Consider the following 17,644-nt stretch of genomic DNA (forward strand, 5'->3'; position numbering starts at 1 on the left):
AAAACGTAGTGAGTGAGTGAGTGAGTTTGGTTTTACGCCGCTTTTAGCAATATTCCAGCAACATCACGGCGGGGGACACCAGAAATGGGCTTCACACATTGTACCCATGGGGATTCGAACCCGGGTCTTCGGCGTGACGAGCCAACGCTTTAACCACTTGGCTACCCCACCGCCCCTCTCAAATGTATGGAAGATCTAACAAATTGAATAGACCATTGGGCTGGCTAGCTGTACATTTAGACCGTCCGTCAGAAATCTAGCCTGTCTCGGGCGGTCGGACGGGCCTTATTTCATACACTGAAAACAATCTTTCAACTTTTGCTAGGACTGAACCCTCGACTGACTGACTGACTGAGTTTAGTTTTACGCCGCGTTTAGCAATATTCCAGCAATATCACGGCGGGGGACACCAGAAATGGGCTTAACACATTGTGCCCATGTGGGGAATCGAACCCGGGTCTTCGACGTGACGAGCCAACGCTTTAACCACTAGGCTACCCCACCGCCCCTCTCAAATATATGGAAGATCTAACAAATTTAATAGACCATATTGGGCTGGCTAGCTGTAAATTTAGACCGTCCGTCAGAAATCTAGCCTATCTCGGGCGGTCGGACGGGCCTTATTTCATACACTGAAAACAATCTTTCAACTTTTGCTACGACTCGACCCTCGAACCTCTCTCCGTTCAGACCTGTATTGACACTGGTGGAGGCAGCAATTTCTTTTCGCCTTTAACATGCAGACCAGTAAATCGTGCTGTTGGTCTCTTGGAATGAGCGAGTGAGTTGGAGCGTTATTCCAGCAGTATCACGGTGGACGAGACCAGAAATGGGCTTCACACATTGTACCCTTGAGGGAAATCGAACCGGTCTTCAACCTCTAGGCTACCACACCGCAAAGGTCCCTTGGAACACTACGTCGGTTTAAAAAAAACATGATGATAGTATACATCGTTTTTGGTTCTTCTCCTACCCACTAAATTAGCTCATTCAGCATTTACTGTTACCGAGCTATGCCGCTAAACAGAATAAATTACACTGTTCCCACGGAAATGGCACCCGTCAGTACATATATACCTTTGGATGGCACATTTGAGTTACAAGCCCCTGTAATGCATGAAAATGTTTGACATGAAAATGTTTGACATCGCGTTCAAGAGTACTGAAACATGCATGGACATGTTTTCTTACACCTAATGCCGACCAACAGGCATTGTAAACAGGCTTTGGTATGACGAAACCAGGGATCGAACCCCCTTGCCTTCTGCTCCCAAGACAGATACAATCCACTGGACCACATAGTGCAGACCTTCCAAACAGATAACGGTTCTGAATGCAAGATTTCGTTGTACGTCCACACACGGGATTCATTAAACAACATCACAATGGCAACTGTTTGAAGTTTTAATTTACATTCATTATGTCAACAAATGCATCACCTTCCCAGAAAAAAACAAAGTAAACAGAATATATAACAGAACTTGTCAGAGTTTAACAACATGTAAACCATCAAAGTTTTCAAAATAAATATGATCAATTCACTACATTTGACATGTATGTTAATTCTTAATCTTCAAGAAGGTTGACAAATAATATATTCTTTCACTAATGACTAACTTGCTTACACAGAAAAAGACTCCTTTACAAGATTTTAGCAAATGGCATGACAATATCATGTAAACAAAATGAGGGTACAAACATTTTCTCAAACAAAACAACTTCTCATCCAAAGAATCTTGTAAATCAACACAACATACCAGTTTGTTTGGTAATGCTTTTATAGCTACAGTGAGCCCAGATACTTTGCCAACAATTCTATCAAACTCTCATAAAGCAGCATGTGCCCACAGATTTCAAAGTAGACAAGGAAGAGATAAATGAAAAAACCAGACTGAGGGCATGGTAAGCTAACACTCTCACCACTCACCGACCAACTTATGCTGATCAATAATCACATGATTACTTTATCATGCATAATAAATGACTTATCAGTATGAACATAAACATACACTATTATGAGATAAATATTTAATATTAAATACTTATATTGATAATCTCTGCAGTTAATTTTCTCATGTCAAACAGCAATATTCAAGTGCATTCTTGTACCAGCAAACTGCCTGTAAAGCTGTAAAAGCGTGAACCAGAATATCACAGAAGATGAGAAAGTTAAGGATGATCCACATTACATCAGGTGCTAACCATGACATTCTGGGAAAGGATCTGTTTAGTTACACTCAATCTGAATTTGTTGAAAGGAAAGAAAACACAATGTTCAGCAATAGGATTAACAAGACCCAAAAGCTACACATACTGCACCAGTGGGGAAATGAAACCAAGGATGTTGACCAGAGTGAGTGAGTGAGTGAGTTTAGTTTTATGCCGCACTCGAACCAATGACTTCGGCGTGACGGGCGAACGCTTTAACCAGTAGTAATCCCATCGCCCTTAACGCCGGCAGTCATCATCCGATATGTCAAAAGGGTTTGTTTGTTGTTATTAATGCCGCGCTCAGCAATATTCCAGCAATATGGCGGCGGTCTGTAAATAATCAAGTCTGGACCAGACAATCCAATGATCAACAGCATGAGCATCGATCTGCGCAATTGGGAACCGATGACATGTGTATGTTGACCAGAAGCAAATGCTTTAACTACTGAAGCACCAACGTGTGTCAATAAGTTTTCAGCTTCTGAGTGAGTATGGTTTTCGCCGCTTTTAGCAATATTCCAGCAATATCACAGCAGGGGACACCAGAAATGGGCTGTACACATTGTACCCATGTGGGGAATCGAACCCAGGTCTTCGGCGTAATGAACGAATGCTTTAACCACTAGGCTACCCCAACGCCCCTTTTCAGCTGCAGTCACAGAAAAAGTCCTGTCAAACATTATGCAGCTAAATGTTCAAAACTAACTTCCCATTTCAACCTTAGTTTGAATGTGATGACAGAAAGGGTAAAACAAAATAGTTTCCAGATTTCATGTTGAAGAAAAATGTAGGTATTATATATAGGCCATTGTTATGTCAGGTTTTGTGGAATTTTATTGAACTGCAAATGGATTCCTTATAAAGATGAAGTATGGGTTAATGCCTCTTTGTAAATATTTCAATTGGGTTGTAATCCAAGAGAACTGGTGCGGAGCTGACACAAAACCAGGAAAAGGGGCATGTCAGAACATTGCAGGAATCCACTATTGTCCAGTTCTGGCTACACACTGATTTAAACATAAAAAAATAAAGGCCAACATAGGTTGAATTGACATTATTATAATATTCACAAATTTCAAGTCTGGCAACTTTGCTGTTTAGAATAAGCTTAAGCTGCATAGAAACACAGAATGTCACGCTTTGCGTCCATCTCAATGAGGATAATGCCTGTAGTTCAGCAACTATATGGCAGAATTGGAAAAGAATGCCTTCAACTTGTCGGCATGACTACCAACAGTGCATGATACAGCCGAAGAGGCTAAGAGTCATGGTGCTAAAATTACCAACTCATTCAATTCAGTTCATTAGACAACTAGTTTGTGTTCAGGCTTTAGTAATGTTCATGGAATAGTCCTGAATGTGTGAAAAGTCACTTTATGGAGGAGCTGCACTATTCATTTCTTTAAAATAGGACACTGCAAATTATGAACCACTTCTGCAAAACTGGCTGCCTTATCTCAGCTGTCAATACGGTATGTGTGTAATATACTAGCTTCTCTTTCCAGGATGCCACAGACTACGGTATGTACACATATTAACATATTCACAAAGAGCATTCATACAATTGCATAATTCACACAAAAAGAACATTCTAAAGATCTGACAGATATCGATTCAGAAGTCATTCATGCACAAACTCTTGAAGACCAAATTCTTATACTGACTGTTCAGACTGTAGTATGTTGTTATACATCAGTACAAAAGCAAGTCCAAATGAGAAGACACAAAAATATCAAGTCAGTCAGGAAACATCTGGAGTAAGATCAAACCAACATGCTGCTGTTAATACTGTTGTTTAACACTTACAATGTCATAACCACCTGGAGGTATCATGTATGGGCTTCACTGGTCAAAGGAAATCATCACCAATATTGACTCATAATTCAATACGTTGTATACAATGTTACATGTCACTTTAAGGAAGGATACATACAAAACGTAGTGAGTAGTGAGTATGGTTTTACGCCGCTTTTTAGCAATATTCCAGCAATATCACAGCGGGGGACACCAGAAATGGGCTTCACACATTGTACCCATGTGGGGAATCAAACCCGGGTCTTCGGCGTGACGAGTGAACGCTTTAACCACTAGGCTACCCCACCGCCCCCATACAAAACATAGCTTCAGGGCATTGTACAAAGTGATCTTAGCGCTCAGGCAACCGTAACTCCCATTGCTTATTATAGACTTAAGGTCACCTTAGTGCTAAGATTGTTTTATACAACAGCACCGAGATGTTTAACTCTTTTGAAGCTAACATTTTGTTCTCAAGTAGATAATGATCCAGCAATGCTGAAAACAACTAGAAAGAGCCTGCACGTAATGTTAACTTATTAAATTAAATTAAATTTATTACAGTGTTCTGTCTCATGTATTGTAAGATAAATGACTGTTACAAAACGTAGAACACAGATCATGGTTCAACAAAAGGTTTCTCCACCAGACAAATGTCAGTAAACATTAGTAATGATTAGTAATGTTTCACATTGAGGTAGTCTGAAAATATGAAATGTCAAACTCTTCATGTTCTCTATAAAACTGAAAGGACATTATTTGTGACATGAAATGATAATTGATAGGATTTTTTTGGGCCACCTGTTCAAGGGAGGTAACTTAGTGATGAATAACAGTGACAGTGAAAAAATGTGTCTGTTCTTCAGCCACTTTATTTGCGTTTTAAATGAAGTTCCAAACATGTGCAGTTCACAATGTCAGAACTCTGTTCCCCAAATCTAACAGGCTAACATGTTCACTGATGTCCTTCGCCACAGAAACTGCCATACCTCCTGCAAAAGCATTTTGTCTTTGTTCGCTAATCCTTCTTCCTTGAGCATGAATCCAGTGCCACAAAATACAAAACAAAGAAAGTCGAGCCCTTCACACAAAATTGCGAGATCTAAAATAGAAATGTATGCCATGATTTAGGATAACTTTTCCTTTGGACAGTTATTGTGACTTGAGTGAACACGATGTCACGCTCCAAGACAACACACAGGTAAAAGGCAGGGAACAGTATGTGACGTAAGAGATGTAAGGCAGCATCACCATGACAACATCAACAACAGTCAGGATAGTGTTTTTAAAGGAACAGGAAAGAAATGAAGTGTGAAATTATATCATAACTGACATGCCTTTAACATTCATAATGAAATATGGCCCTGGATGTAATTAACATCCAATCATTCACTTTACAGGTGAACAGATCTTGATTGATCAACTTTTCTGCATAGCTTATAACCATGGTTTATATATACGATACAGTTCCATTTATCACTATCACTGTCATATGCAAAGTGACAGAGATCAAAGTAATGCAGACTCGCTAGCAAGGATACGATGCTGCTAAATTAATTATCATAACCAAACGTTATCCTCACATTTGATTTATATAAGCAGATCCTGCCACAGCTAAAGAAAGCAACTCTGCACAGTGAACTATTACCCTTCAATCAGAGGGTAACAGGGGCCCCTGCAAATGGCCAAGACAAGCTGTCTGACACTAGAAAGCTGTTTCAACATAATGGTAAATCTTCTGCAATCTTCTTTTCTTCCATTAAGGACTTATAAACATACAGCATCTGTTTGACAACTGTCACTGATTTAAGGCTTAAAAGCATCTTAACTCCATTCCACAAAGTGTTCTTAGCGCTAAGTTGATTGTAAAACCCATACTTTAACATTGGCTTACGATAATCACAGCGCCAAAATCACTTAATGGAACAGGGTTCAGGTTTATTTCTCTCCTTAGATACACCGACAGTACAAGCAACCCCATTCATCCATCTGTCCATTCATGCATCTACTTCTTGCCCCCACCCCACAGCCAGCCCTTGACGAAGCCTGTGATTCCTCCTGCTGCCTTCTTCTGCTCCATCTTCTCCTCCAGAGACGGGAACTCCAAGTGATTCAACGCAAGGTCAAAGAATAAGGGCCGACAAGGAATAGGCTTGAAATCTGGCGGGAACGATGTAATATTGGGCTTCTTGCTGGTTAAAGACCTATCTTCTGCAAATGTGTCCAAACGATCTTTGAGAGGCTGAAAAGAAAACATACGAACATAGTAAGTTTTGTTAGAGTGAAATTATAATTATTAAAAACATGTTTATACATGAGGAAACAAGGTAAATGCCCTATCAGAACAGAGGGTCTTAAAAGTTATCTGCCCTTAAATTCTCACCAACGAGCCTATTGATTTTACGACACAAATTGTAGGCTGACAAAAGTTATCTCCCCTCAAAGCTACACTATTTCAATCTTTCTCTTCTGATGGTAATGCTTGATGTGTCTTACCCTCTTGTCACTAGATGGCAGCACTCCAAGGCTGTCCGTAGTATCATCCGTCTTCAAGATACTGGAGGCATGACAGGAATACATCAACCCGTTGACGTCTTTCACCAGTTCATTCAACTTGGCTACTTCACCCTGATAGACAAAATAAGGTCAAGGATAAGTTTGAGCGTTCTTTTCGAAATTCTCACTAAATGACGGCTGTTTACAAACATTCAAATAAAGACCAGACAATCCAGTGATTGATAGTATGAGCTGCGATCCACACACACACCCATGATTTGTTTGTTGTTGTTTTGGATCATTTATTTCACACCACTCAGTAATATTCCAGCTATTTGACCGTGACCTGTAAATAATCAAATCTGGACCAGACAATCCAGTGATTGACACAATACTCTTACAATCTGCTAGTAACCTACTCCAGTACAGAATCCCCAGAGAGTTGTGTCAGTGAACATCTGTCTTGAAAACTTGATTCTTTTATGCTGCATTCGTTTGATTTTGAGTACAAGTATTACAGTTTTTGAAAGATACAAATGTGGTATCAGATGGAAAATAGTACTGTCACATTAGAAGACTCTTTGCTTGACAACATTAAAAGAAACTTAAAGTAAACAGCTACTGTTTGTATGTTGGTAAATGTTGCTCAGAAATGTTCCAGCTATACCACATGCCATGTAAATAATCGAGCCAGACAATCAAGTGATTGTTGTGGGCAGCAATTGGTATGATGATACTCAAGTACGTGGCCTCGCCTCACCACCCAACCATTTGGTCACCCAATACAACCAGCATGCAATTCTGGGTACCGATGCTTAACTGGAATCACAACAAGGAAAAGAGACAAAAGGTTTACCAACCTTAAACATCCCTTGGGGTTTCAGCTTCTTGTAGCCAGACAATGCCTTGTCAGCATTGCTGATTGTCCGTTGATACAAGGCTATGGCTTCGGTCCATTTCTTCGCAGCAGAGTATGACTGAGCAATGTAAAAGGATCTGAAAGGAGAGAATGTAATAAGAGTGAGTGATTGAGGTGAGTTTTACGCCGTACTCAGTAATATTCCAGCTATATGGCGGCGGTCTGTAAATAATCGAGTCTGGACCAGACAAACCAGTGATCAACAGCATGAGCATCAATCTGCGCAATTGGGAACCGATGACATGTGTAACCAAGCCAGCGAGCCTCACCACCCAATCCTGTTAGTCGCCTCTTACGACAAGCATGGGATACTGAAGATTCATTCTAACCTGGGATCTTCACGGGTCGAGTGTAATAAGAATACAGCACAATGTTGTCATATGCCATTGTGATATTGGCCATTAGATAATTCTAAACAGTATCTCACTAATATCAGAGTACACTTCAGCTCAATATGAGGAATAAAAGCCCAAACTGATGCAAGTCTCCAGTAATAATGAGTGATTCCAACACAAAAAAAATATCATGACTTAAGTGAAGCTTGGATTAAAACATCACAAGCCGAGTATCCCCACAGGCAAGGGAGACAACTCTGCATTGGAAGTTTTGATGCTGAAAACCAATGGACGGCCACTTACAACCAAAGTGACTTGTTTTGCTTTTTTTCCGTAAGAACAAACTCAGTGAGTTGAGTTTTATGCCAAGACTCAGCTATATTCCAGCTATATGGCGGTCTGTAAATAATCGAAGTCTGGACCAGACAATCAACACCATGAGCATCAACCTGTGCAATTAGGAACCGATGACGTGTGCCAACCAAGCCAGCGAGCCTGACCATCCGATCCTGTTAAGTCGCCTCTTACGACAAGCATGAGTTACTGAAGGTTCATTCTAACCCCAGACCTTCACAGGTTCATAAGAACAACAGAATATGAGCTAGTAAGAAATATTCTCTTCTCATAATCATAGCATTTCACTTACCTAAATGCTTTAAAACTTGTGACTCTGGTTGTGATCTCCTCGAACAATGATGGACTTTCTTCTAACCCATGAAGATTGGGTATATCATTTAAATTCTGAAAGGGAGACAAACATATACCTGTAACAGATCCCTATCAATCCTACCACCTTGTTATAACCCATGAGCACAGGCATGGAGCTTTCAAACCTAGAAACATAATTGTGGCGAACCCATCACCACAGGCTTCTGACGTGCAAAGAGACACATCACTGCACACCAAATTGCATCCCCAACCGAACCACTGATTTCCCTGACATACCCTTGTGGGTATTCAGAATATATCAAGCATACAGAACCCCCTCAATAAAGAATCCCAGTGCTTACATCACCTCACCTGAATAATGATGTCATACAGTCTAACGAGGTCTTGAGGCTTGGTGATCTTCCTGCCCTCCTCTGCCACCTTCCCTGGCAGGTAGTTCTGGAGGTTGTCTATTAGCAACAGGTTTCTCTCCACGGTCTTGGTGAGCCGCAGGTAAGTCAGGTATGAGTGGAGATAGTGCTGGTTGGAGATCCTCCCTTCTACTGGCTGGCCACGAGTTGCAGCTTTAAACACCTACATAAACATCATGGAGTGAGTGAGTTTAGTTTTACAATATTTTTACGCCGCTTTTAGCAATATTCCAACAATATCACTGCGGGGGACACAAGAAATGGCATCACAAATTGTACCCATGTGGGAAATCATAAGAGAGGAGAGAGAGAGGAGAGAGAGAGGGAGTCTTATACCAGAGGAACAGTGTTCACTTCTGACCAGTGGTAGGCTATCACCACTGCCCCCAAATTGTTTTTCATATGGAACTGTTCAGCTACAGTTCATTACAATATTACAAAGTGTAAAATATTCAGTTCTAACAAACATTCTTCAAAAATATTCAGTCATGACTTTTCAGAAAGTGAAGTGAGTGTTCTTGAGAAATTAACACGTTGAGGTCCTGACAGCGTCCTAGATATGTTCCATCATCAAGTATTTCAAACTCTATTATAGCGGTTCCAAAATCGTTTGTGTTGATTATGAGAATATGTGATCAAGCTAGTGGTTTGGCCAGCAATCTTGATTATTTATAATCGGACCACCAAGCTATTGCATAAATAATGACAGTGATCATTCAGTGGCATAAAATGTTTCCGATATGTATATGCATTGGTGGTTGGTATTGAACCCCAATTGTGATAAGCTTGTATTAGTGCATGATTATCCCCAATAACATAAGTGACCTACATATGCATTGACGTAGCAAGACCCCAGTGATGAGCGTCGGGTGGTGACCCTGTGCAAAGTAAACCAAATGTACCTGATCATCCTGTAGAGCATCTCGCAGAGCCTGCTGGGCATCAATACACTCCTTCAGCAAGGACTCATAAATGGACACTTTAGTCTCATTATTCTCTGCTGACTCCAGCTCCTTGGAGCTCTCCTGTATGTTGAGGAGGAACACCCTCACAGACTCAGTTTTCACCGGCACTGTCCGTCCCTGCCACGTTATCTCGGACAATGTGGCTGCCTGCTTTTCTCGGGTCTGAGACAGCAGATCCTGCAGGACAAAGAGATTCACTTATGATACAATATGTGCACAACGTACACAAAATACTAATCACCTTAGGTAAGTTTCACAAGCAAAATCATGTTCTTTTACAGGAAATCTATGCAAAAGTGACTTGTTTCATTCCAGTCAGCAGACCAGAGCTCAACAGTGAGTAAGTGAGTTTAGTCTTGTGCCACTTTTAGCAATATTCCAGCAATATCACAGCGGACAACACCAGAAATGGGCTTCACACATTGTACCCAATCGAACACGGGTGTTTGGTGTGACTAGCAAACACTTTAACCACTAGGCCACCCCAATGTGAAAAGGTCAGTAGCATCACTTGAAATTACATACTGAGGACCAATCAACGACATAATCACATATCGTATATTGTACCCTTGTAGGAATTGAACCTGGGTCATTGGCGTGACAAGCGAACGCTTTAACCACCACTTTTAGCAACATTCGATCAATATCACAGCTGGGGACACCAGAAATGGGCTTTGCACATTGTACCCATGTGGGGAATAGAACCCTGGTCTTCAAGGTGATGAACGATCGCTTTAACCACTAGGCTACCCCAACACCCCCTGAACTGACTGCATATTACAGGCTGAGGTACAATCAACGACACGATCACCACATTGTAGACTTCTTTTGAGCGAGACATGACAATCACAGGTACTGGCAGTGTCACTATGCCATTCAGTTCACCTAAGCAAAACCCATGTAGAAATAGGACACGCAAAAAGGACTTTAACATGTTCAAGACTACTACACTCATATAACGGTATGTCCATGCTGAAATAATTATGAGAAGTGACTTATACCAATCAAGATAAATATTTCACTAACATCCAGTTTTGATGTGAGTTGGTCCTCTCCTGACTTGAGCCTCATGTTCTGGAGGTCCCGAATGGCGGACTCATCCCCGATGTTGTAGGCACAGTAGCGTATATTGGGGGAGATCTCCTCCACACGTGACTGGTACAACACCTGCAGGTCCTCTGTCAGAGCTCCAGACAGCTTCTCATAGATCGTCCTGAAAGCAAAAATGCACTACCTACTGTAAAAGTGTACTACGCTATTGTATCTGTTATGCTAGACTATACTGTTTGCTATGCCAACACTGTTGTTTCATTGTACCATATTCACCATAGGAGGTAATGGCCCAAGGAACTGAAATAATATCCTTAGCCTGACTATACTTACTCTTATAAGTGAGGTGAGGTGAGGTGAGGTGAGGTGAGGTGAGGTGAGGTGAGGTGAAATTGGGTTTAATATCGGCTTGAGAATATTTCGCTCATATGATGACGTGCATGCATGTGTATATGCGGCTGCTTGTACTAGCCCAGACTGATGCTGGTTTTATAGTGCTAGCCCAATGAGATACCATGCCGCAGTGAAGCATCAATACCCCACTCAGACACATTATACTGACTCCGAGCCGACCAGTCCTTGTTGTACCCATTAATGCCAAGCGCCAGACAGGGACCAACAAGTACCATATTTTAGCGTCTTTTGGTATGGCGGCGACAGGGGGAACCGACCTTCCGCTCTCCAGGCGGACACTCTAACCACTACACCACAGGGGCGGTCCTCTTATAAGTATATTATGCACTACTTACTGTATCGGTTATGCTGGACTATAATGTTTGCCATGCCAACATTGATATTCCATTGTATTACATTCACCATAAACAACATGTAGCCTGAATATACTTTCTCTTGTAAGTGTACTACGCACTACTTGCTGTATATGTCATGCTAGTCTATATTGCTTGTTATGCCAACACTGTTACTCCATCAAACCATACTTATATACTTTTGTATATGCTCCACTGAAATGAATATAAATAGTGAAAAAAAAGAAGATATCTCATTTGTATTCATTTGTCAGTCACCATGCAAACAATAGCCTGGTTAGTTAACGCTGCACTCAGCAAATATTCCAGCTATATGGCAGCAGTCTGTACATAGTCGAGCCTGGAACAGATGGAGCCAATCCAGTGATGAACAGCATGAGCATCGATCTGTGCAGTTGGGATATGATGACATGTGTCAACCAAGTCAGCGAGCCTGACCACCCGATACTGTTAGTAGCCTCTTACGACAAGCATGGGTTGCTGAAGACCAGTTCTAACCTGGATACTCATGGATCTAATGGCCTGGTGACAAAATTGAAACAAATAATGTAACAGTTTACAACAATTCCCTTACTTTGCACTTGTGTACTGTTCCATAGCATTCTCCCAACTCGAGGATTCAAAGTAGAGTGAACCTTTGATCCATGCATTGTAGGCCTGAAAATAAGCAGAAACTTTCAAAGTATTGATCAAACATTTCATATCTGCACATACCAAGGAGAAATGGAATTGTTTCCCTGTTAACATTGCTTGTCATCATGGTTATGTGATAAGAAAAACCTGTTGAGATGTTTCATGTACATTATTAAAGATGACACAGCTTAACAAAATTGAAAGGGGAAAGAAAAACCACATACAACCTGTTCCATTGTTGATAACAAAACTCAGTTGTGTGTTCAGACTTGATTATTAACATCATATATAGACAACCAAGCTGACTGCAGTGAGTGAGTGAGTATGGTTTTATGCTGCTTTTAGCAATATTCCAGCAATATGACGGCGGGGGACACCAGAAATGGGCTTCACACATTGTACCCATGTGGGGATTCGAACCCAGGTCTTCGGCGTGACGAGCCAACGCTTTAACCACTAGGCTACCCCACCGGCCCCTGACTGCAGAGTCAAACTACACACATTTCAGTACAAACATACAACTAGACATGAGTAGTGAGTGAATGAGTTTTGTTTTGTTTGTTGTTTAACGCCGCACTCAGCAATAGTGAAGCTATATGGTGGGGGTCTGTTAGTAAACAAGTCTGGACCAGACAATCCAGTGATCAACAGCATGGGCATCATCGCAATTGGGATATGAGAACAGTGTCAAAAAGTCAGTGAGCCTGACCACCCAATCCCATTAGTAGCCCCTTACAGGTACTGGTCACAGACACACTACTGATTTTTCAAATCCACAGGTGAGGAGCCAACAAATGGTATAATACAATCAGGGAGAAATGGCATTCAGTTTAACCAACTATCATAGATTTATCACCCAAAGGGACACAACTCTGGTCATCAAACTGCAGTGTCCTTGACAATTGGGACAGTTATGTCCCTTAGAACAGTACAAAGTGTTTTCCACTGACCTGACACTCCAACTTTGTCCTGGCATCACACTTGGGGCTTTCACTGAGGGCATTCAGTTCATCTGCATGCTGCACAGACTTCTTGAGACGCGACATTAAATGGAACCTTTTCCTTGGCTCTGTGTTGGCTTCTGACTGGAGCTGCATTGCAAATGCCCACGCCCTCTCTGCAGAGAACAGTGGTAACTGAAGATATCTGAAAAAAACATTTATACAGGTAGGGTTAAAGGTTAATTACCTCACTTCAAAAGTGGCAAACCACAAGGAAATGTCTCTAGTTGTCTATAATCTTAAAAGTCACAGAGTAAATGAGCGACCATTGTTTTAAGCCGCTATTTCCAATATCACGACAAGCGACAAAAGAAAAGGGCTTCACATATTGCACCCATGCGCTGAATTGAACCTGGGTTATCGTTGTTACGAACTAACACATCAACAACGTGACTACCCCACCACCCTACTAGTCTTGGACAAAGTAGACATATGTTAATTAAAACTTAATCTGAAACAGTTTAGACACAAACACAACTTATTAAAAATGAAACAGTAAAATTACTTAAAATGGGTTCACATGATGCTCAATACCTTGGATCTGTCATCATTTCTACAGTGATTTTCTTCGGTTGGACTCTGTGTTTACCACCCTGTGGAAAGTGTAGAGACTTGCGTATTCTCCTGATTCTCCTTGAACAGTAACTCCTGTAAAACACATACACGAACATGTCACAGTCAGGAGTTACTCTATGCTGACCTGGATCAATTACAATTCAGTTCACTATGTGCTTATGCTTTATCACTGCTGTGGCATTATTGCACCTGTCCGCCCGAATACCGGGTTTTCCATATTAAATGGTGAGTTTAGTTTCAGAAAACTAAACTCAGTCAGTCAGTTATCACTGCTGTGGCATTATTGCACCTTTCCAGTATTCCAGCAATTTCAGAAACTTTACAACGGGAACACCAGAAATGGACTTCACATATTGTACCCATGTAGGGAATCGAACCCGGATCTTCAGCGCGATGACTGTTTGCTTTAACCATGAGGCTACCTCACCACAGCCTCTGCTAAATGAGCGGGAACAACTTATTTCTTCAAATCAGGTTGAATATGGTGTCAAAACAAAAGATCCTGTAACTCCCAAAAAACAAACTAACATTAAAAACCATAGGCAAGAGAGAAAAAAAGTTTCAAATAATTTGAAGAATCATCAAAAGAATTTATCACAATCAAGCCATGGATTAAGTTGTCATGTTACTGATAAAAAAGAGAATGATGCAACTGTTATTCTCACCTGTATCGCTGGTAGTCACCGTGTCTGAGGCCATGTTGTTGCTGTGCCTCCTTGATTAACTGGAGAACTGGAAAGACAGAATCCATACTAATAAACCGTGGTTACTCTCAGTCTTAAGAAAACAGCACGTCAACATCTCCAACTTCGGGTGAGTGAAAACGAGGATTAACACCTTCCTCAAGATTATTTATCACTTAGTGATGTGCAGATTATGAGATTGTCAGAAAACTGACTGAGTGAGAGTTTGGTTTTACGCCGCTTTTAGCAATATTCCAGCAACATCACAGCGGGGGACACCAGAAATGGGCTTCACACATTGTACTCTGAACCTGGGTCTTCGGTGACGAGCCAACACTTTATTGTCAGAAAACAACTTAACATCATAAACATATGTGGGAATTTCAAACCTGGGTCCAATTCTGGACAATCTCTGAATTTTTCTGGACCATCTCTTTTTTCAATCTGACAACCAAAAGCTCTTTGCTTGAAATCCAAGCAGAAAATGATCAAATAATACACAAGTTCTTCTGACATGTCTGTGCTGTGAGTTTGAAAATACAAATCGCTTGTGTCCTCCTTTCAAGTTGAAATGTGCAATGATATGTTCTGTCCCTATTTCTTATAAAGAAATAAGAACCCCACCTGTAGGAATACTAACTAAAAACACATTTAACATGACAAAATGTGTTACCACAACGTCACCTGAATTTGGGGTATTCCAACAAGCTAACTAGTTGTGGAAGCCGAGGTGGCTGAGGGGGTTAGGTAGCTGACTCTGACCATATAATGGTCTCTGCTCTGAGGGTGTGGGTTCGAATCCTGGACTCAACCCAACAAAAGTAATAGAATCTGTTCTTTACCAAGAAAGTGTAATCCCACATATAACATACGTTACAAAGCTATCTAGTTTCATATTTACATTACATGTTAATCAAAACTGTTCTTTTCATTGCTTGACATATTCCTAGACATATGCACAGTATTATTGCACTCAGAGGAAAACAACATACTTTATGTTAACATTTATCATAGTCGAAATTTTAATGAATTTGGTGTTAAACAACAGACAAACCAATGACGGGCTAACGGTTTATAAGATGTTCATGTTTTGGTAAGAAACAGTATTGTCGACATCGACATTAAAACTTACAAACTGATTAACGTTTAATGTATGTACCTAATACATTGACCCTGAACACCACCTTACTATTAAGTGAACATCTTCTATACAAACTGAGAACTACTTGTCATGTGAAACATATGGAATAATGGACGAGAGAATTCTAATGACTTCAAACTGCTGTCACATCAACACATCCTCAATATGGTCAAAGTAATTATCTGTGGTCAGTTCATGTTTTCATTTGTCACCGCATGCAGTAATCAGCACTTGTTATTCAAGAACTCTAAATCAGTAGATGAGCATAACCTATCCATATCCAGATGTTCGTTTTTGCAAAAATTAGTCACATGTTCGAACATATTGGTCTCATTCCATTTAGAAATATGACATGCTTTTACACTCAGAAAGAAGATAAATCAAGGGAATTCTCTTGTGTTCATTACCATACCTTCTACCGTAAATGACTGGGGTATTGCTTGATTTGAAGTCGTCTGTTCGCCAGACATTTCATTTTCTTGGCCCACGCTTTCCCCTTCGCCCGCCATCTTGTTTTCTGACACGACTAATAATGCCGCGCCCCCTACCGGAAAAGTATACTCGGGACATAACTCTCACTGCCCGACAGTGATTCGATGCTCATTATTGACATTGTGGCGATGCATAAAACGCAGCTCCGTTTTACGTGGATCAAATAATGTTGTATGCTAAGGGACAGTGTGAAAATAGAAAGTGTGTCTCATAGTTCTGTTTCAATTTAGATATTATGATATTTGTAATTCCATTATCACAAAAATCATCTTGGCAATTTTGCTAATTATAACGTATAGGTCATGTCTTCTGGTCAAATCGTTGTTTCAAAAACCACATATGAAATAAATACAGTTTTTTGTGGTCACATTTCTGATACTATCGCTGCGTTTGTTCAAACTTTATAATAACTTAAATTGGAAAACCCAAATTTTCAGTTTGGGAGGTATTTTAAAGCTTAAACAAGCCCAGGTCAGGTAGTGTATTTGATCACATAAATGTGACGTTTTACGTTGAAAACACTTGTTACAACAGACCAATTATGTGTTCCAGTCTGAAATTCCAAATATTGTCCACTCACTGACCACTCACTCACTCGACCCAAGGGTATTTCCCAGGAACCTATGTTTGTCGGAAGAGCGACTGAATGGATCGTTGATATGGTTGGTTGCATTCATGTTCGATGCTCATTATTTCAATCACTGGATTGTTTGGTTGGAGTCAATTACATTTAAATGGAACATTCCTGCTTGCGGATTTAAACAGCACTCTCTCAATCACTCATTAGGGGGCGCTGGGTTAGCCTCGTGGTCAGAGCCTTCGCTCATCACGCAGAAGACCTGGGTTCCATAACTCACATGGTTACAATATTTGAAACCTATTTCTGATGTCCCCTGCAGTGATATTGCTGGAATATCTGAAATATTGCTAAAAGCGGCGTAAAACTACACTCACTCACGGATCACCTTGTGTTTTAAGATGCCGTAATTCTCAGCTCAGAGTTGCGCCCCTTTTCAATCGCAAGTGATAAACGTCTACGACACGCGTCAGTTAAGAATTGTATCTCCATTAGTAGCCCCGAAGATCCAGGTTATAACTGATCTTCACCAACCCATGCTTCTAAGAGGCGAGGGCGGTGGGGTAGCCTAATGGTTACAGCGTTGGCTCGTCACGCCGAAGACCCGGGTTCGAATCCCCACATGGGTACAATGTGTGAAGCCCATTTCTGGTGTCCCCGCCGTGATGTTGCTGGAATATTGCTAAAAGCGGCGTAAACCAAACTCAGTCAGTCAGTTCTAAGAGGCGACTAACGGGATCGGGTGGCCAGGCTCGATGACTTGGTTGGCACATACCATCGTATCCCAACTGCGTAGATTGATGCTCATGCTGTTGATGAGCAGATGGTCCAGACTCAATTATTTACAGACCGCATCCAAATAGCTGTAAAATTGCTGAGTGCGGCGTTCAACAACGCACCAACCAACGTAAGAGACGCTAAACGG

General features: G+C 41.0%; 1 protein-coding gene across 1 annotated transcript; it reads right to left on the reverse strand.

Moving 5' to 3' along the window:
- Positions 1 to 1,390: 1,390 nt before the first annotated feature.
- On the reverse strand, positions 1,391 to 16,182 carry LOC124259841 (signal recognition particle subunit SRP68-like). The gene is made up of 12 exons (XM_046694051.1): positions 16,063 to 16,182; positions 14,492 to 14,558; positions 13,785 to 13,898; positions 13,200 to 13,395; positions 12,191 to 12,273; positions 10,826 to 11,012; positions 9,737 to 9,976; positions 8,776 to 8,997; positions 8,402 to 8,496; positions 7,362 to 7,497; positions 6,502 to 6,633; positions 1,391 to 6,247 (listed from the first exon to the last, which is right to left on the reverse strand). Exons 1-12 carry the CDS (start codon positions 16,157 to 16,159, stop codon positions 6,011 to 6,013), a joined length of 1,806 nt encoding a protein of 601 aa, XP_046550007.1. The 5' UTR covers positions 16,160 to 16,182; the 3' UTR covers positions 1,391 to 6,010.
- Between the last annotated feature and the right edge of the window lie 1,462 nt (positions 16,183 to 17,644).

The sequence above is a fragment of the Haliotis rubra genome, unplaced genomic scaffold (assembly GCF_003918875.1).
Source record: "Haliotis rubra isolate DU_JTF1 unplaced genomic scaffold, ASM391887v1 Scf74, whole genome shotgun sequence".
Classification (NCBI taxonomy): Eukaryota; Metazoa; Mollusca; class Gastropoda; order Lepetellida; family Haliotidae; genus Haliotis; species Haliotis rubra.

What these genes read in the sequence shown, in the direction of transcription:
- LOC124259841 (XM_046694051.1), bottom strand. Translation starts at nt 16,159, where the DNA reads ATGGCGGGCGAAGGGGAAAGCGTGGGCCAAGAAAATGAAATGTCTGGC. An exon ending in AACTCACATCAAAACTGGAT is followed by an intron (nt 9,977 to 10,825) that starts GTTAGTGAAATA and finishes TTTGTCCTGCAG; the next exon opens with GATCTGCTGTCTCAGACCCG. An exon ending in TGTATGACATCATTATTCAG is followed by an intron (nt 8,497 to 8,775) that starts GTGAGGTGATGT and finishes TCTCCCTTTCAG; the next exon opens with AATTTAAATGATATACCCAA.